This window comes from Oncorhynchus gorbuscha, linkage group LG23 (genome assembly GCF_021184085.1).
Source record: "Oncorhynchus gorbuscha isolate QuinsamMale2020 ecotype Even-year linkage group LG23, OgorEven_v1.0, whole genome shotgun sequence".
Lineage (NCBI taxonomy): Eukaryota > Metazoa > Chordata > Actinopteri > Salmoniformes > Salmonidae > Oncorhynchus > Oncorhynchus gorbuscha.
The window spans coordinates 48,964,039-48,985,521 of record NC_060195.1 but is presented as its reverse complement, the minus strand read 5'-3'; the positions used below and the strand labels follow the sequence as shown (position 1 = coordinate 48,985,521).

The window sequence follows — 21,483 nt, the reverse complement described above, 5'->3', positions numbered from 1 at the left end:
GGCGACAAAAGATAGCTTTGTAGGCCACAAAACATTGTCCTCCGGCTCCATTTTTGTAAATGGACTCGCCCATGAGCCTCCCCTTGTGTCAGTCACCATGGTGGCATACAGCAAAAAGCTGTGGCGGCGGACCCATCGTCACTTTTAAACCCATCATAATGATTTTTTAAAGGTTGCCTTTGTACATGTAGCCTATACATTTATTATTAAAAAATGGACAACCGGTTATTGTCAGGATAGATTAGTAGTTTGCTATTTTATTTGAAGGCGGATACATTGAATTGTGGCAAAATCAAGAATGCTGAAGATACATATATTTGCTTTTAGCGTCGGCTTAGATAAAGGAACAGTTCTTCCATAATACAACTGTATAGCGACACGTCTACTGGGACTTGGATTCAGGATTCTTCGAGCCGCACCTTAATAGCAAGTTTTTTTTTGTTGGGATCGATGGCAGCCTTTTGATATCGGTTTGGGGACAGAAGAAACCCCTAGGCTCACATTGTGGCCTGGCCATTGTGGCCTGGGACTGATACATTTCCGATCTTTCGACCACTGGAGTTCTCTTATTAGTGGATAACAGACTGACTGTGGCTTGGTCTGTGAATATCCAGTCCGCGAATATTTGCACATTGTCAACATTCTAAGCAATTTAATTATTTGAAATTCGGGTCTTCAAAACAATGGCGTCTTATGTCGATAACAGCTTTCGCCAAGCTGTGATGATGAATCCGGCAGAAAGAACGCAACAGGTCAGTATAATTATTTGATATACCTTAAAATACTAATCTCGACATGTTGTGAAACCACTCGGTTACTATGACAGTGTTCTATAGTTCCCCGCAGCCACACCTTCGCTACATTGTTACATTATTTCTGTGCGTTGCCATTCTGCTACAGTGTTACGTATCCCTGTCTACATCCCGCTAAAGCTCTATCAAGGGAGATAATCTCGAGGTACTTAAACGCAACAGGACTTGATAGTAACCCAGCCACTTATGTCACGAACATATTCAGACCTGGCACATTCCAGCAAATGTTTCCTGTTTTCAAATGGTTATGTAAACATTCATAGGCTACATTGTTTCACAAACAGTCAAATAATTTAGCAATTTGCTAGATTTATTATTTTATTTTCTTTAAGCTAGAAAGAAAAAACATAAACCTACACAAATGCTGTAGACGTAAACCGAGTCTAAACAACAATTGAGTGTCAGGCAGATTGAGCTTGCATGGACATATATACAATAGTGTGTGTGTTGATTTAATAGACCATGATCAACTCTCAGATCTACACTTTAGGCCTCTCCTAGAATTGATTTGAACATTCAGGATTCCTAATCTGTAGCCTCTTGTAGTCTATATCAGGTATTGGCCTGTATTGCCTTGTTTGAGATAATGGATAGCAGACTGTAGCCTAGCCCTTGATCATGGCTCTTTAGTTCCCATTACTTTACACAAGTCATTGGACAAAGGCGTCTTCTGTACAGGGGAGTTTTGTTAAGAAACACCCCCGACGCTCAGTCAGAACCTTAACACACATCGATTGTGGTATGGTTTTGGAAGCATAAGGATCATATCTTTCATATGAACAAAAAAAAGGTTAAATTGATTCACCTTTTTTATAGGGTTCGTGTTCTCACACGGCCATATCTCCATGTTACAGCGCTTGTTTACGGAAGACAGACTGAAGACAAGCGGCAACCACCTGCACTAATTGGCTATATAGCATGCTCCGAACACCTGTGTGTAAGCGTAACTCAGGAAGTGTAGTTTCGGTGGATCTTTTATTCAAATGATTCTTTCTCGCTGATGAAATATATGTTCCTAAAGCCGTATTGCAAGTGATGACTATTCATGTTTTTAATCGTTCACATGAGCCAGTTGTGAGCGAAGCTAATGGCTGGAAACTGTAGGGAAAAGGCAGAATGCCACCTAGAGTTTGCGAGAGCGAGCTGTAGCCTAAGAATGTACTGTTAAGGAGTGTAGCCAAGCCTACCGTTACACTTTAACATTCAAGGTCCTTATAGTGTATGTTATGTTGGAGAGATACTGGCTCAGGGAGCCAAAATTCCATTAACGTTACTCCGTCTAAACATGAATCAATTCTTAATTGCGACATGGTTCTACAAACATAAAACCATATACTTTAATATCAAAGACACTTCACATATGCAAAATATACACTTACTGTTTTAACCAGGTTTAACACAGTTGTAGCTGACAGTATTTTTCATTTACAACACTTTTCCTTCCTTTACACACAGATGTTCCTTGGCAAATTAGATGGCTAATTAGCACAGGTGCACAGCACTCAGTCTTCCGGCTCAGTACATTTAAATTCAATCACTTTTTGACTGCACCCCTTTTGATTTGAACGAAACCTTCCATACATATTCCATTGTAGAAGTGCTCAGAAGGTGATGTTTTTGATGCCAAAACATTCAAGCTGTAAAGGTCCTCAAAGGTGACCTATTTTTGCATACCCCAAAAGTTCACAGACGTACAAGTAAAGGTTGATCTATCAATTAGTTAGTGTTTTACTGATATAAATTTGTTTCTGAATTTATTAAGTGATTAAAACTAAAATCACTAACAGAAATTCCATTTTTTTAAAGAAGGAATTTCTGCAGTTAAATTGTGTACAATCATGGGAAATCATAGTAGTCACAAACCACAGTTGGGTCATCTGCTACTGTCCTCCCGTCCACTGGCAGACTGTTATGTTCGGCTGATAACTGTTTTCTTTCTGTCATCTGGTGGTCAAGTCTTGACAACCTCGCTCTCCTGGTTCTTACTGACACCTACCTATGGGACCACTCTTTCCATTTACTGTAACCAGCGTCCTCACCCACTGAGCACCAAACGACACTGAACGTGCATGGATGTTGAAAAGTAGTTGACATTTGGTCAGTCCGCCCTGGCCTTGATTTCGACATCCACAGATGTCCTGTTTTGGTCCGGTCTGTACCAGCCTTCATTTCAACGTCCACAGACATCTGGACAAGCCTTCCTTTGTCCCAAAAAGTGATGTCTCTGTTTGACAAATTTGGACAGCACAGTACAGTAGCGCACGCTAAAGAAAAGTAGAGTTCAGTGCAGAAAAGTACAGTAGAGGAGCAGAGTTCAGTACAGTAAACAGAGGATGGCGAAAGGGAATAGCTAGTCACAACTGAATGCATTCAACCAAATTGTTGAACGCATTTAACCCAACCTCTCTGATTTAGAGAGGTGCGGGGGGCTGCCTTAATCGACGTCCCACGTCATTGGCGCAGGGAGCACAGTTGAGTAAACTATAATGTACTGATCGATACTATACTGTATTGTACTGAACTATACTCTACTTGACTATACTATTGTTGCACGGTATACCGAAACATCAATGTTTTTTCTATACTAGAACAAAATTGTTCGGTACCCAAAAACATTATTCATTCACTTAATCGGTCTCTCTATCACGTCTCTCCATCAGCCAGAGATTATCTATTGCCTCAGCGAACATTGTGTGTGTGTGTGTGTGTAAATAGGTCTCCGACGAGCCGCACCCGTCTTGCCTCGTTAAGGACGTCATTACTGGTTAGAGAGAGTGCGCACTTTTATGAAAGAAGCTACTTCAATGCAAATGTTGATCAGTACAATAAAAGTCCCAAATGGAAGGGAGAAAGATTGTTTGTCATCTGTAACCCCATGAAAGCATCCAAAACAAGCTCAATCAATCAATGCATGCCCACAGTCCTATTGAATATGCATTCACCTGTATTGTGAATAGACCTAGGCTACATCTTGATTCACCCAGTTTATCATTAGAGATTTACCATTCAAAGAAATGATTATCATATGTAGTTTGGTAATTTTTTTCACCGTTGGCTGTCTGAAACATTTTGGCATTAAGCATTTCAAATGTAATGCTATTGAACTTAAAACATGCCCAACAATTGAACAAAGCAGTAGCTGAGTTTATCTGGATCAAGTGCCTTTCTTTTTCTGTTCTGGTATCGTTTTGGTAATGAGTATTGCGATGTTATCGAGTATCATGATACTGAACCTGGTATCGAAGTCAAAATTCTGGTTTTGTGGCATTCTGCTATTGTGACATACCTGTATTGAACTCTACTCCACTGTTGTGTGCTGTATTGCACTTTAAAAATAAAAATACAGTTATTTGATTTATTAGACAATATTTAAAAACGCAATACAACCAAACGTGGATACAGTACAATGCCATTAAAATCAATGAGGATGACACAAAGTTACAAGTATTTCCATTGTGGTCCTCATGAAAATACAAAATATACACAAGATTATAACATGATTTAATTTGATGTCCAAACTTGTGAAACATAGACGTCTATGATTGGTTCAGATTTGGTCCGATCGGGACCAACCATATTTGGTCTTGTTTGGCGGCGGAGCTCATTAAAATAATAGCTAGTGTGTAGAATAACGCCCAACTATGCAAAGGAGGATATTGCACATCTACCTTTTTGCATACCTATTTAGGATACATCACCATGAAGTGAATTACATTTATATCCATAATTATGCATTTCTTTCTAGGACAGGTCGAGGAACCATGATGAAATTCAGTTGCCACAATTTTGTTACCAGATGTAAATACACTTCACTTACTGTAGTTCAATAACCAACATATATGTTTTCAAACTCAAGATGTCATAGCTTTACACCCCATTCTTTCTGCAGACATTTTGAATCTTAATTCAGAGCAGGTATTTTTTACGGTCACAAAAAACGGAGTGAGATTTTACTGCAATTCTGTTATCAACCTTTGATTCTGCACAGGTCTTCCAGTATGTGTTTTCATAGTTTTCAGTGTAAATTGTTAAAAGTAGTCATTGTGCTTGGTTTTGTATAGTTTGTTCAACTTTGAAATTAACATCTTTTTGTTTTGTACACATTTGTAAGTGAAAAATCTGAATCAGCATAATTGCGCTACTTTGGAAGTGCCCCCCACACAATTGGTTATTGCAAGTATTCACTTCGTATTTCCAGAACATTTCAACCATTAGGCAATGGGCCTTGTGGTTTGATGGCAGCAAGGGATATGCACAACAATAGCCCAGAGAATCGATAGACCACCAATTAAAATAGTGGGCAAGCTGTTGCTGGCACAGTGACACAGCCACATGTTGATGCATCTGTCTATCTGACATTGCAGAGACAATTAAACGGCTGTCAAGTGTTGTCATTGATGACTCGTTAACCGTGTGCTAGTGTGCCAACACATTTCGTGCATGTTTCATTAAACCTCATAGTGGTGGTGACATGAGTAAAGAAGTGTTTTGAAAAATGTGGACTGACCATAGTCACCAGACAAGTTATCCTTGAAGTATGTCTGGAATATTTTGAATTATAACTGGACAGGCCCCACCCCCCGTGCACTTTTTGTTTTGGAATTGTAACTTGTCACTCGTTCAAATGTTAAGCTAGTAGTGTCCCCCATTAGCAACTGACCGTGTTTGTCCTATTGGAGATGGCATGGCCTCTTGGGATTAACACCATGTTCGGACTCGTGTGGATTTTGCCATTTTAAAGTGCTAATAATCGTGACCTGGTATGCATGGTGGTAACCTACTGAGATGCAGTGAGATTTTCCATGGAACTGTTGCCTTTCCTAGCCTAGGTTGCTGTTCAGTACTTTGTGGCGACTGTATTACACAAACCACTATATATATATATATATATATATATATATATATATATATATATATATATATATATATATATATAGTGGTTTGTGTAATACAGTCGCCACAAAATATATACACACACACACACACACACACACACACACACACACACACACACACACACACACACACACACACACACACACACACACACACACACACACACACACACACACACACACACACACACAGTATGATTTTTTTGACAATGCATTATGTTGATTGAGCACCTACAATATTTTTATTGGGGAAACGGAGGAAAGATTAAAGCTATAATTAGAAACACACAGGCTACTTTTTTGCCTAAGATGCAGGAGCCATCCAAGAAGGGACAATGAGTCAAAGGCTTGTCTGCTGCTTGTAATTGTTTAGGCAGCGGCATGAACAGTCAGCAAGACCTCTGGCTGACAGTGAATCATATCATGTAGCTCAAACGTCAGAGCTCAGACTGTGTCCTTGTGTGCTGGATTTAGCAAAGGATTAGCATAGTAGTCAAGCAGTGGCTAGGAATATCCAAGTGAAAAGGCAGTGCGAAGAAGAAGGTGGAGACAGGAGCCGGGATGGTCAGCGAGAGGGTGGAAGCTTGTTTCTTTCTCCAGTGATAGCATTCTGAGTGGAGAAGCGTCAAGGATGCTTTTTGAACCAGGCCGGCAGGAAGGAAGGACTGATTGCAAAAGAGAGGAGAGAACATTTTTGAAGTGACTGTTTTTATGATGCTTGTTTGTGTGTGGTTTCTGGTTTGTGACCTCTGGCCTATTTTGATCATCAAGTCAAAACAGAAGCATGTGAGACGGGCTTAATTGAGAAATAAAACGGATTGAGAATAACTTTTGTCTCATGTTTTTGTTAGCTTCTGGGTAAATCCATTAAAAATGTGAAATGTATTTTATTTAACCTTTTTTTTGACTAGGCAAGAACTCAATCACTTTTGACAGCATCCCTTTTGATTAAAACAACACTTTCCATACATGTTTGCCCATGGACGAAGTGTTCAGAAAGTGATTTGTTGGACCTGAATGCCAAAACATTCAGGAGATAAAGGTACTCAAAGTTGACCCATTTTGCATACCCCACCATACCATGAAAAATCCATGTTTTCATCACTGGAAAAGATAAACAGTTGAGTTTGTCATTTAAAAGCTTATAGTGTTGTCAAACTATTTTATTATCATTTTTTTAAAAGTCCTCTGAAACATGACCTGCCAAGCCGTACTTCTTAACACCTGCTCGCTGGGACTCCCGGCTGTAGTGATGCAGTGCCTTAGACCGCTGCGCCACTCGGGAGGCCTATATTTTAACTTCTAATTACTACCACAAAGATGTCCACCGTTGAATGTCAATTTAAGTGGTTGTCTATTCTATGATAAATATTTCTATGATTTCAAAAGGTTCACCTATGGAGGATTGGGAGTATAATTTAAAACGACAGATATTCCCATTTAAATCAACATCTTCTTATATGTGGACCTCCAACCACCTTCGTGGTATCATTTTGAAAGTAGAAATGTAAATCTTATTCTTGTTTTTGAACGTTTATCAGCACGTCTACAATGCAAGACCATGGGACTGTAAGCTTCTATGAGAGAAACAGTGGGGCAAAAAAGTATTTAGTCAGCTACCAATTGTGCAAGTTCTCCCACTTAAAAAGATGAGAGGGGCCTGTATTTTCATCATAGGTACACTTCAACTATGAAAGACAAAATTAGATTTTTTTTTCTCCAGAAAATCACATTGTAGGATTTTTTAAATTAATTTATTTGCAAATTATGGTGGAAAATAAGTATTTGGGCAATAACAAAAGTTTGTCTCAATATTTTGTTTTATACCCTTTGTTGGCAATGACGGAGGTCAAATGTTTTCTGTAAGTCTTCACAAGGTTTTCACACACTGTTGCTGGTATTTTGGCCCATTCCTCCATGCAGATCTCCTCTAGAGCAGTGATGTTTTGGGGCTGTTGCTGGGCAAAATGGACTTTCAACTCCCTCCAAAGATTTTCTATGGGGTTGAGATCTGGAGACTGGCTAGGCCACTCCAGGTCCTTGAAATGCTTCTTACGAAGCCACTCCTTCGTTGCCCGGATGGTGTGTTTGGGATCACTGTCATGCTGAAAGACCCAGCCACGTTTCAACTTCAATGCCCTTGCTGATGGTAGGCTTTGTTACTTTGGTCCCAGCTCTCTGCAGGTCATTCACTAGGTCCCCCCGTGTGGTTCTGGAATTTTTGCTCACCGTTCTTGTGATCATTTTGACCCCACGGGGTGAGATCTTGCGTGGAGCCACAGATCGAGGGAGATTATCAGTGGTCTTGTATGTCTTCCATTTCCTAATAATTGCTCCCACAGTTGATTTCTTCAAACCAAGCTGCTTACCTATTGCAGATTCAGTCTACCCAGCCTGGTGCAGGTCTACAATTTTGTTTCTGGTGTCCTTTGACAGCTCTTTGGTCTTGGCCATTGTGGAGTTTGGAGTGTGACTGTTTGAGGTTGTGGACAGGTCTTTTATACTGATAACAAGTTCAAACAGGTGCCATTAATACAGGTAACAAGTGGAGGACAGAGGAGCCTCTTAAAGAAGAAGTTACAGGTCTGTGAGAGCCAGAAATCTTGCTTGTTTGTAGGTGACCAAATACTTATTTTCCACCATAATTTGCAAATAAATTCATAAAAAATCCTACAATGTGATTTTCTGGATTTTTTTTTCTCATTTTGTCAGTCATAGTTGAAGTGTACCTATGATGAAAATTACAGGCCTCTCTCATCTTTTTAAGTGGAAGAACATACACAATTGGTGGCTGACTAAATACTTTTTCCCCCACTGTATATATAGATGGGATCTTTATATTGTTCTTCATATGTCTATTTAGTTAGATTTCTTAAATGTTGTAAGTGGCTTATGGTAGAGATGTAATATTAAATTATCTGGCAACAGCTCTGGTGGACATTCCTGCAGTCAGCATGCCAATTGCACGCTCTCTCAACTTGAAACATCTGTGGCAGTATGTTGTGATTAAACTGTACATTTTAGAGTTGCCTTTTATTTTCCCCAGCACAAGGTGAACCTGTGTAATGACCATGCTGTTTAATAATCTTATTGATATGCCACACCTGTCACTTGGATGGCCTATCTTGACAAAGGAAAAATGCTCACTATCAGATGTAAACTAATTTGTGCACAACAGAAATAAGCGTTTTGAATGGAACATGTCTGGGATCTTTTATTTCAGCTCAAACATGGGACCACCATTTTACACATTTTGTTTGATGTGTTCTGACTATTTTGGTAAAATAGAATAACACTATCATTTATGTATTCTCATAGCTATAGTTACACTGAACATGCCTAATTCAGAACCTTGTAGTTTGCCCATAGAAATTATAGCATTGACTATTTGCTAATAGGCTAAATGCTTCAAACTCCCAGTCCATAAACACAAAAGCAACTTTTCTTGGCCTCATCGCTCCGCTAAACCTGTGGAATTTAGGTGATGTCACGTGTTATTCTTCTTCTATATTCTTCTTCTATATCTATCCTACCCTGCCTTTCTAAGGTCTTCGAAAGCCAAGTCAACAAAAAGATTACCGACCATTTTGATTCCCACCATACCTTCTCCGCTATGCAATCTGGTTTCAGAGTTGGTCATGGGTGCACCTCAGCCACTCTCAAGGTCCTAAACGATATCTTAACGATATCGATAAGAAACAATACTGTGCATTCGTATTCATTGACCTGGCCAAGGCTTTTGACTCTGTCAATCACCACATCCTCATCGGCAGACTCGATAGCCTTGGTTTCTCAAATGATTGCCTCGCCTTGTTCACCAACTACTTCTCTGATAGAGTTCAGTGTGTCAAATCGGAGGGCCTGTTGTCCGGGCCTCTGACAGTCTCTATGGGGGTGCCACAGGGTTCAATTCTTGGACCGACTCTCTTCTCTGTATACATCAATGATGTCGCTCTTGCTGCTGGTGAGTCTCTGATCCACCTCTACGCAGACGACACCATTCTGTATACTTCTGGCTCTTCTTTGGACTCTGTGTTAACAACCCTCCAGATTAGCTTCAATGCCATACAACTCTCCTTCCGTGGCCTCCAATTGCTCTTAAATACAAGTAAAACTAAATGCATGCTCTTCAACCGATCGCTGCCTGTGCCCACCCGTCCAACATCACTACTCTGGACAGTTCTGTCTTAGAATATGTGAACAACTACAAATACCTAGGTGTCTGGCTAGACTGTACACTCTCCTTCCAGACTCACATCAAACATCTCCAATCCAAAGTTAAATCTAGAATTGGCTTCCTATTTCGCAACAAAGCCTCCTTCACTCATGCTGCCAAACATACCCTTGTAAAACTGACCATCCTACCGATCCTCGACTTCGGCGATGTCATTTACAAAATAGCCTCCAATACCCTACTCAATAAATTGGATGCAGTCTATCACAGTGCCATCTGTTTTGTCACCAAAGCCCCATATACTACCCACCACTGCGACCTGTACGTTTTCAATGGCTGGCCCTCGCTTCATACTTGTCGCCAAACCCACTGGCTCCAGGTCATCTACAAGACTCTGCTTGTGTAAAGTCCCCCCTTATCTCACCTCGCTGGTCACCATAGCAGCACCCACTCGTAGCACGCGCTCCAACAGGTATATCTATCTGGTCACCCCCAAAACCAATTCTTTCTTTGGCCGCCTCGCCTTCCAGTTCTCTGCTGCCAATGACTGGAATGAACTGCAAAAATCTCTGAAACTGGAAACACTTATCCCCCTCACTAGCTTTAAGCACCAGCTGTCAAAGCAGCTCACAAATTACTGCACCTGTACATAGCCCATCTAGAATTTAGCCCAAACAACTACCTCTCCCCCTACTGTATTTATTTATTTAGCTCCTTTGCACACCTTTATTTCTATCTCTAGAAATAAAAGTGGTAAGAAAAATGAGCTAAATACAGGAAAAATAGGAACACAGTAAAATTACAATACCGAGTCAATGTGCAGGGGTACGGGTTGGTCGAGGTAATTGAGGTAATATGTACAGTGTTGGTAGGGGTAAAATTACTATGCATAGATAATACACATCAAGTTGAGGTAGCAGCAGCGTATGTGACAAGTGTGAAAATGTGCTGTCGTGTCAGTGTAGTAGTGTATGGTTAGAGTCCAGTGAGTGTACATCGAGCCTGTGCAAAAAAATTGTAATAAATAAGGAGGTCAATGTAAATAGTCTGGGTAGCCATTTGATGAACGGTTCAGCAGTCATGACTTGGTGATAGAAGCTGCTTTAGAAGCCTTCTGGTCCCAGACTTGCGATATGGTAGCAGAGAAAACAGCCCCTGACTTGGGTGGCTGGAGTCTTTGACAATTATTAGGGCCTTCCGCTGACACCACCTGGTACAGACGTCCTGGATGGCATGAAGCTGGGCCCCAGTGATTTACTGGGTTGTACGCACTACCCTCTGTAGCGCCTTGCAGTTGGATGCAGAGCATTTGCCATTCCAAGTGGTCAGGATGCTCTCGATGGTGCAGCTGGAGTTTTGAAGATCTGAGGCCCCATGCTAAATATTTTCAACCTCCTGAGGGTGGGAATAGGCATTGTCGTGCCTGTCACGATTGTGTTGGTGTGTTTGGACCATGATAGGACCTTTGGTGATGTGGACACCAAGGAACTTGAAGCACTCGTCCCACTCCACTACAGCCCCATCAATTAGAATGGGGGCGTGCTCGGCCCTCCTTTTCCTGTTGTTCATGATGAACTCCTTTGTCTTGCTCACGTTGATGGAGAGGTTGTTGTTGTCCGGGAACCACACTGCCGGATATGTAGTTACCTATCCTTACCACCGGGGGGGGGGGGGGGGGGGGGGTCAGGAAGTCCAGGATCCAGTTGCAGAGGGAGGTGTTTAGTCCCAGGGTCCTTAGCTTAGTAATGAGCTTGGAGGGCACTATGGTGTTGAATGCTGAGCTGTAGTCAATGAACAGCGTTCTCGTGTGGGTGTTTCTGTTGTTCAGGTGGGAAAGGGCAGAGTGGAGTGCAATAGATATTGCGTCATCTGTGGATCTGTTGGGGTAGTATGCAAATTGGAGTGAGTTCAGGGTTTCTGGGATGATGGTGCTCATTCACAACCCCCCCCCCCTCCTCTCCAATGTAACTATTCCCAGGTCGTTGTTTAAAAGATAAGTTGGCTGAGAACAAATGATCTGGTAGTCATTTAGGGAGGTAACATTATTGGGCACAAGGACTATGGTGGTCTGCTTGAAACATGTAGGTATTACAGACCGGGTCAGGGAGAGGTTGAATATGTCAGTGAAGACACTTGCTAGCTGGTCTTGCTGCCTTGTGAATGTTGACCTATTTAAAGGTCTTACTCAAATCGGCTCCAGAGAGCGCGATCACACAGTCGTCCGGAACAGCTGGTGCTCTCATGCATGGTTTAGTTCTGCTTTCCTCGAAGTGGGCATAGAAGGCATTTAGCTTGACTGGTAGCCTCTCATCGCTGGGCAGCTTGTGGTTGGGTTTTCTCATCATAATCCGTGATAGTTTGCAAGCTATACCACATCCGACGAACGCCAGAGCCGGTGTAGCAGGATTCGATCTTAGTCCTGTATTGATGATTTGCCGATTTGATTGTTCGTTGGAGGGCGTAGCGGGATTTCTTATAAGCGTCCAAATTAGTGTCCCGCTACTTGAAAGCGGCAGCTCCAGCATTTATCTCAGTGCTGATGTGGCCTGTCATCCATGGCTTCTGGTTAGGATATTTACACACGGTCGCTGAGGGGGCGACGTCACCGACGAGCAGGTTAATGAAGCCAGTGACTGATGTGGTATACTCCTCAATGTCATCGGATGAATCCTGGAACGTATTCCAGTCTGTGCTATCAAAACAGTCCTGCAGCATAGCATCTGCTTCATCAGACCACTTCCATATTGAGCATGCCACTGGTACTGCACTTCTTGTTTTAAGTTTTGATTGTAAGCAATAATCCAGAGGATACCATTATGGTCAGATTTTCCAAATGGAATATGACAGAACAGCAGCCACCGGTAAGATCAGTCGGACTCTAAGGATATATAAGCTCTCCATTTTGTAGGCGTCTGTGTGAGGAGTAAAGGTGATCTAGAGTTTTTCACCCCTCTAGTTGCACATGTGACATGCTGGTAGAAATGAGGTAAAATTAATTTAAGATTGTCTGCATTAAAGTCTCCGGCCACTAGGAATGCCGCCTCTGGATGTGCATTTTCTTGTGGCCTTATACAGCTTGTTGAATGAGTTTTTAGTGCCAGCATCGGATTGTGGTGGTTGATAGACGACTACTAAAAATATAGATCAGCTGTAGACCACGCTATTTACCAAGAGTTATCATGAGGTACTATAATTCAGGTGAGTAAAACCTCAAGACTTCCTTAGTATTGGACATTGCACATCAGCTGTTGTTGACCAAGAGAGACACACACCACCTCCCCTCTGATCTTACCGGAGGCTGCTGTTCTGTCCTTCTGATGCATAGAAAACCCAGCTAACTGTATATTATCCATGTCCTTGTTCAGCCACAATTTTGTGAAACACAGGTTATTACAGTTTTTAATGCCCCGTTGATCGGATAGTCTTGAATGAAGACCATCCAGTTTTTTTCTCTAGTGGTTGTACATTTGCCAGTAGAAAGGTGGATTATCCACTTGCCAACGTAGTCTTGCCAGGTATCCGGCTCGTCGTAATGGCGTCTCCTTTTCAATCGAATGACATGACAGGGACTTGGGCCTGGTCTGGGGAGAGCAGTATATCCTTCGACTCATTAAAGAAAAAAAATCCTTGTCCAGTTTGAGGTGATAAATCGCTGTTCTGATGTCCAGAAGCTCTTTTCGGTTATAGGTAACAATGTACATTATGTACAAAGAAAGTTTAAAACGGTGCAACCCCCCCCACACACACAAAATAGCACATGCATGTCCGGAGCCCGTACAAAAAATGACGGCCATCACCTCCGGTACCATTCTCTTCAAATTACGTGAAATCTGTGACCTCGTGGGCAGCCATTTGTTTTCCCTAACAGACCGTAGCAATGGAGGACAGGCAAATACCAGGACGCTGAGTGCTAGGGTGCTCGTGTTTGTCTGTTAGTAAAAATGAAATAAAAATCGAATGAGAAGGTCAGTGAGGTAGGCTTATCCTCTGTATTCAAATCCACCATAGAGACTGTTCACAAACCGTTGCACTTTGGCACACAATTTGAACCACACTGGACTTCTCGAAACATCTGAAGAGCCGCTACCTTGTGTCTGAACCTCTTGAACAGGCTACTGTATAGTTCCCATCTCTGCGTTACAATCTGTCGGAAGCGAATTGTTTCTACTCTGTTCATAACAAAAGGTAAGATAAGAATTCATTTTTGTATGTGTTTGCACTGCTCTTGGGGGGACACACTACTTTCTTCGCGCTGCGTGATTCCCATATCTGTTTGCGCTTGAAATATCGATGGATTGCGATTTGTTTGACGGTCGTGCATTTTGTCAGGCATGAATCTCCCTCATTGTCTCATGGAAAAGGCACGTGTTAGGTCCTTATGCTCGCATGCCTCATGAGATATTTTTTTTAAAGCAACAAAATCATCAGACATGAGTCAAGGCCCCACAGTGTAAATTACATTGTCCTTCACTGCAGAATGCGAGAGATCAACATATCACTGAACACTACATGCTTTACATAACTTCCATTGTCCTTGACATTGTGCAAAGGGTAGACGAGAATAAACCCATGCACATGCCCAGACGCGCAATATTTACATTTTTTTGCTATTGTAATTACATGGCTCATGCTGTGCTTGGCATTGAATCTAATGGCAGTAGAAGAAAACAAGCACCAGAATGGCCTATGAGTGAAAATGGCCTTTTGGCCTCGATCCCTACTGCACAGGGTAATCCTTCCTGTTTGTGAACTGGCCAGACATGAAGTGGATAAAACGGTGAGCTGATTAATTGCCTGATTAGAAGTCTGTAAATCCAAAGGGGCTGTAGTCCACTATAGAGCTAATGCTTGTTTACAAAGTTTTCCATCTTAGTGTCAAGGGTCGGCGTCTGGGCACAGATGAAATTGTATTCTACTGGCCAGTTTTTGTCTCTACTTTTGGCCAACCTGGGTCACCTTATCCATTTGCCACTTTCCAGTTGTTGGACTACCAGCAGAAACTTTTGCCAGACTCCCACTCCTAACATATCGGCTCAAGAAGCCTCATGATTTAGATGAATTACCCAAGCACTGGTGACTGGGTATATGGTGCGCCTTTTAGTATCTTTGAATGATCAATGTCTAAACAAACACTAAGCCAAAATGCATGCCCGTCCTTCAACCCTCATCCTACTTGCCTGAGCATTTACATTTGTCTTCTGCCTTTATGCGAAACTAGAGCATAGATTGGGATTGTCCCACTATCTCCTCTGCTCAGATAAAATCAAAGCAGACTGTATTTTGCTTTCTACTGACATTATGATAAAGACATCCGATCTGGCATGTGAGGGACAGTCACAAATCTTCAATATGCTTTTGACCTATGCTCTCACTCGCAAGTAAACAGTGCAAAAACCTATCTAGCCTACTAGGCAGTGAAACATTGTATTGCCCTCCCTCCACCTTTCAACCGGCCTATGGCAATCAGCCAAAGTGTAAACTAGCCTCTCTTGTTACGCGATAACGATAAAGTTAATCTCTGTACAGCGGGAGAGTTGTGTCCTCTGGTAGTCATCGCATTTCTGTAGGTTTGGGTTTGGCCTAGTCAAGCTCCTGGCATGTGAGTTTATTTGCTGGACCATCTGGTGTATTTAAGCATTTCCCTCAAAAGTGGAGATGTTAACCTCACAGCATGCTATCATGATCATCTAATTATCCGTCTACCTTCATAGCCAATGTGTGTGGGGATTCTGCCGCAAGACCGCTACATTGCATCACCCAGGGGGTTGCTAGATGTCAGTGTTGGAATGGTGGAAGAGTTTCTCTTCCCAGACAATGTAAAGGGCTTTGAGACCTAGTCTAAATTAAATTAATTTAGCTTGTCATACCACATGCTAGCATAGGCTGTGTTGTATCCACTGTGCTGTGGAGGGTATGACTGCTTGACATGTGAACAGAAATGGCTGATTCATATCTGTTTCTTTATGAAATGGGCACAAGCATGAACAGCAGCCTTTTGTTTAATGGATGCCATTGTCAAAAGATAAACATCAGGGGGAAAAACAAAGTAGGTTTTGACATTTTATTAAAGTAGACAGCTGAACAATAAAATGACAGGCCTGGGCATTTCCCATCTAAAAGGAAGCATGAGCACCAGCATGTGAAGTTCATAGGAACGTATCAAATTTGCTCAGTCTATATTCGTGGGAAATGAAGGCATTAGATACATTTTTCAACTATTTCCATCAAAAAAATAATCTTGTGTCTTGAGGAAAGTCTTTTGATTTCTTAAAATATCCCTTTTCCCATCTGTTTATTAACATCAACCAGAAAGTCTTAAGGCATCAGAAATTCATCAAAACACAAAATTGTTGACCTAAAGACGCCTGCCAACTAATAGCAACACTTATATTTAGTTTTGGAGATATTGTTTACTTTCTGTAAAGTTTAAGAAATATTGCCTTGTAATTCCGTGAACAAAAACCCACCATACTGTGTCTGAGATTTTCAAATTTCTCCATTATGAGGAGGGAGAATTCTGACAGGAAACAGAAGTAACACATCAAGGTAGACAGACCATCTATTTAGTTATAGTGTTTTTACTGATATCAATTCTCTTTGCGTTTTAGTGATTTAAAACTCGTAATTCCGTTACCAAATTGGTAACTGAACTACCAAAAAATCTGTAACGGAATTACTACAACTGAATTGGCTACAATGGGAAATCATAAAAGTCACAAAGCAAAGTTGGGTCACCTGCTGCTGTCCTCCCTTCCACTGGCATACTGTTGTGTTCAGCCAATAACATTTTTCTTTGTCTTTTTGTTGTCGAGTCAAACCAAGAGCATTAAAACAGTCCGAGTCTGCACAACCTCTCACTCTCTCACTCACTCTCCCGTTAATGTCACCTCCCCACCTCGCACTGACACCTACCCACAAGTCCCCTTTCTTTCTGTTCACTGTAAAACCAGCATCCTCACCCACTGAGCACCAGCCATCCATGGACATTACAAAGTGGTTTAAATTTGGTCCGCCCACCCTGGCCTTGATGTTAACGTCCTCACAGACTGTTGTACAAGTTTGGAGATCACATTTCAGGGAGTAGAGTACCGCACAATGCAGGGTAACACCTTAGTTGAATTGACCATCTGTAACAATTCAACTAATCTACTAACCTTAACCCTTGTCCTATCCCTTATTCTAAACCTAACCCTAACCTTAGCAAGCAGTTGCTTATCAACAGGTAGTTTGTTGATAGTATGAAAATCCACACTATCCAAATAGTGTGACCCAGTACAGTGAGCACATTAGAGGAGTCTAATTCAATACAATACCGTACTGTACTGAACTGTGCTGTTTCGTACTACACTACTCTGCTGTGCTGCGCAACGATGCCCAAACTTGTGAAACATGAGGTGAATGACAGTCATATCCATAATTTACGAATTTCTATATAATACAGATCAGGGGCCCATGATTTAATTCCGTTACTGTAATTCCGTTACCAGTTGTAAATCCACTCACTTAATGGCGTTCAATAACCAAAATATATATTTTTTTCAAACTCAAGATGTCATAGCTGACACCCAATTCTTATTGCAGACTTTAAAAGAAAATCTTAATTCAGAGCAGATATTTAAGAGCTTTTGGAAAACGTGGTCACATAAAAACCTGGGAGATTTTACTGTAATTCTGTTACCAAAGTTTGCATCTGTACGTTTCTCCCACTAAATTCATTTTAGTAAATACGACAAATTGTTAAGTAGGCCTTACAATATATAGAGTTGTATGGTTTGTTAAACTTTGACATCATTGGTTTTGTTTTGCATACATTTTGAAGTCCAAGTCAGTGTCATTCTGTTACCTTGGAATTGCCTGCCTACATCAGTTGTTGTTAAAATGACGCATGCTCCTTTGCGAAATGTAAAACAATGAAGTCCACTTCTAAGTCATCAGTCTTAACATTTGTTTTCAAATTGCTTACCCTTGTTAGTTGGGCTCCAATTGCATTACCAAAGCAGTAACTAAGCCCAACATTGTTATCTTTAGTCAGAAATGGTAAATCCTCAGTTGCTCCTACGTCCCTATGGTTTCTTGTGCCCTGTACAGTGGATTGGAATCGAGGTGTAGGAATCCTATATTTGAAATCCTATCTGTGTAGTAGGTCCCTGAGGCATTGTCTGACCTGTGGCTGGTCACGTTTCTGTCCCTCTTCTTCCCATCAGAGAAAATGTCCGTTCCTGGCCAGGCCCGATCTTAATCCAATTCTCATTGGAATGTCAGACAGTTTCATATTTTTTTCCCCTCTTTTGGGGAAAAAAAGGGGTCATTATCTCAGGTAGAGCCTTGCCTCGGTTGAACCTCCGTCTAAATTATATTTTAACGGCTAAAGCATTGGCTACCAGACTGTCAACCTCAAGATTAGCTGACCAGTCTTTCCTCATACTGCGCGTATGTGATTCTGCCTCCACAAGCTAGCTTCTTACGACATTTATCAGTGTACACTTTTGTAATGACACCTTCTCCAAGTCCACATTGGTTTTTGGGGTGCCTCTGTGACATCATTTAAGAATGGCCTCCCTCTGTACTTTTAGGGTGATGGGGAGGACGGTAATTCCTCAGTGTGATGCGCTCTAAAGTGCATGATGTATTACAGCGCATCATTTATGAATAGGATTACATCATATCTGTCGCAGACCTGGCTAATTGACTCATGCCTGGCTTGACCTCAAGCTGCCATCCACTGCCAGAGGTTTCTCCCAGATGGCCTGGAATTTCCTTTGCACATAAGCCATTCCTGCTGAGAACAAATGCTTTGCATGAATCATCTTGTCATCATTAGTATTCATATTGCCTTTGTCGTACGTACACAGTGTTGATGCAGTATGGCCCAACAGCCAAGAATGTGGTATTTTTTTGCATAACGATATTAGTGCATTTTCCTGGTAGATGTTTGTGCAATCCTCTTCTTTAGAAAGCATTGGGTAGAGTTATTTTGTGTTCTCATCAACTAGACAGACCTGGTGTTGCTAGCGAGCTCTCTGCCTTAAGGGTCAAGTGTGCTGCAGAGATGAGCATCAGCTGCCCCAGTATGACCTCTGCTGTCAGAAAATCAATGGCAATGCAATATTTAGCCATCGTGCCATGCCATGCCATTTAGCAGATGCTTTTATCCAAAGCGACTTACAGTCATGTGTGCATACATTCTACGTATGGGTGGTCCCGGGGATTGAACCCACTACCCTGGCGTTACAAGCGCCATGCTCTACCAACTGAGCTACAGAAGGACCACGACGTGATGCTAGTTATATGGTTAAAATCACATATCTGTTCACTTTACTCGGGAACACATGCAGTTTTATTAGACTACAGATGAAATCAATTCTAATGAATTTAACAGGTTGGTGAAAGTGGTATCAGTATCGGCTTGATGCTGCTTTACTATACATATTGAGTGTCTTATTCTGAGGATCGTTATTTGGCTGCTGTTTGACTTCATTTTTATAATCTCGCTCTGTCCATAATAATCTCATCATATAGGCAATACCCGCATTTTATTTGCAGTTGATTACATCACTTTTTTACCGGGTGGGGTCGGAAAACATTTTTTTAAATATAAAAAATGGGTTCGTGGACCAAAACGTTTGGGAACCCCTGCTGGAGGAAATGGGTACAAAAGTATCAATATCAGACCAGAGGACATTTCTCCAAAAAGTACAAACCGTAGTCAGGCATTTTTATGGCGGTTTTGGAGCAGTGGCTTCTGCTGAGTGGCCTTTCAGGTTATGTCGATATAGGACACATTTTTCCGGGGATATTGATACTTTTGTACCTGTTTCCTCTAGCATCTTCACAAGGTCCTTTGCTGTTGTTCTGGGATTGATTTTGCACTTTTCGCACCAAAGTACGTTCATCTCTAGGAGACAACATGTCTCCTTCCTGAGCGGTATGAAAGCTGAGTGGTCCCATGGTGTTTATACTTGCGTACTATTGTTTGTACAGATGCACATGGTACCTTGGAAATTGCTCCCGAGGATGAACCAGACTTGTGGAGGCCTACAATTTTTTTTATCTGAGGTCTTGGCTGATTGGTTTTCCCATGATGCCAAGCAATGAGGCACTGAGTTTGAAGGCAAGCCTTGAAATACATCCACAGGTACACCTCCAATTGACTCAAATGATGTCAATTAGCCTATCAGAAGCTTCTAAAGCCATGGCATCATTTTCTGTCATTTTCCAAGCTGTTTAAAGGCACAACCCACTTAGTGTATGTGAACTTCTGACCCATTGGAATTGTGACACAGTGAATATAAGTGCAATAATCTGTCTGTAAACAATTGTTGGATAAATTACTTGTGTCATGCACAAAGTAGATGTCCTAAATGACTTGCCAAAACTATAGTTGTTAACAAGAAATATGTGGAGTGGTTGAAAAATGAGTTTTAATGAGTTTTAATGACTCCAACCTAAGTGTATGTAAACTTCAGACTTTAACTGTACATACATATGTATATATGGATGATTTATAAATCCAGGCACTTTTAACAGTTAGGCTGCTGATAGACCTTATTAAGTTGGTTTTCTCTCTCCTCACTTTTCTTAGACAATTAAGGCAAGGGCTGCTTTCTCATCATCTAACTCTGCTGCAGCCTCCGCCGCTTTGTTCTCAACACCAATTTGCTGGTTAACTTTGCTATTATGCAGATAGCAACATGGTCTAGGAAAAGACGCCAATTCAACAGCGCACTGATGTGCTTCAGAACCACAGGCAGCTAGCGCTATCAAACGAGGGAGAAAGCGCATTTGTTTATGAAGTAATATCGTTTTTCTTGCACCATTTGTTCTTACATAGAATAACCACATACAATTCCAGTAGCACATGTCTTCGACTGATGGACTGTGCCATCCCCACGGCCTCCACAATGGATCAGTCCACTCAGGCAGGCGCGGATCAGACGTACGCCATGACTGCCAGGCTTTTCCCTGTCACATTGAGTACCATTTTGTGACCATAGGCCTATTTCAGGTCTAATCCCCTATACTTAATGAACCTAAGCTAGTTGCATCCGGTAATTTGCATGTTACCTACTGTCCACCGCAGAGCTTTTAAACCAGGTCAGGTACAGTCAAGTGGTGGTCAGTCTCGTGAATTATTTATTACATAGGAGTAACCCAATTTGCAGTCCATTGAGGGGGGGGGACATTGTACTTTGTCAAGTTCCTTTAGGTGAGACGTGATACATGGGGACATTTCTGTAGCGTCAGTTGGTGGTTGGATGTAGTCCTAGGGGCTTTATTTTAGTGTTAGTATGCAACAGCAGCTCTTCCTGGGGTCCACACAAAACATGACATCATGCATAACATCAATAGACAAGAACAGCTCAAGGACTGAACTCCATTCCCATTGGCTAACTATAATGACTTGTTTGAAGTGTGGCCTGATACCAGCATTGTTTGCTGTGCTCTAGCACCACTTTCAAAGATACAGTATCACGTGGTCTCCAAGACCATATGTTTTAATTGATCAATGTCAATTTGTTTTGATTTACATCAGTGTCTCGCCTTTAGAATTGTCTTCATGCTTGGGCACGTGTAGCCTTTTACAAAGGCCGTGTTGTTGTCG

General features: G+C 41.6%; 1 protein-coding gene across 13 annotated transcripts in view; it reads left to right on the top strand.

The window, feature by feature from the left end:
• The first annotated feature begins 84 nt into the window (after positions 1-84).
• Positions 85-21,483, top strand: part of LOC124011328 (rap guanine nucleotide exchange factor 2-like) — a 152,198-nt gene continuing 130,799 nt past the window's right edge. For 11 of the 13 annotated variants that reach the window (XM_046324595.1, XM_046324587.1, XM_046324589.1 and 8 more), the window contains exon 1: positions 85-752. In XM_046324595.1, coding sequence (XP_046180551.1) covers positions 684-752 — 69 coding nt within the window. In that variant the 5' untranslated portion in view covers positions 85-683. The remainder of the gene's footprint in view (positions 753-21,483) is intronic. The other 2 variants (XM_046324594.1, XM_046324593.1) reach the window with 1 other exon arrangement.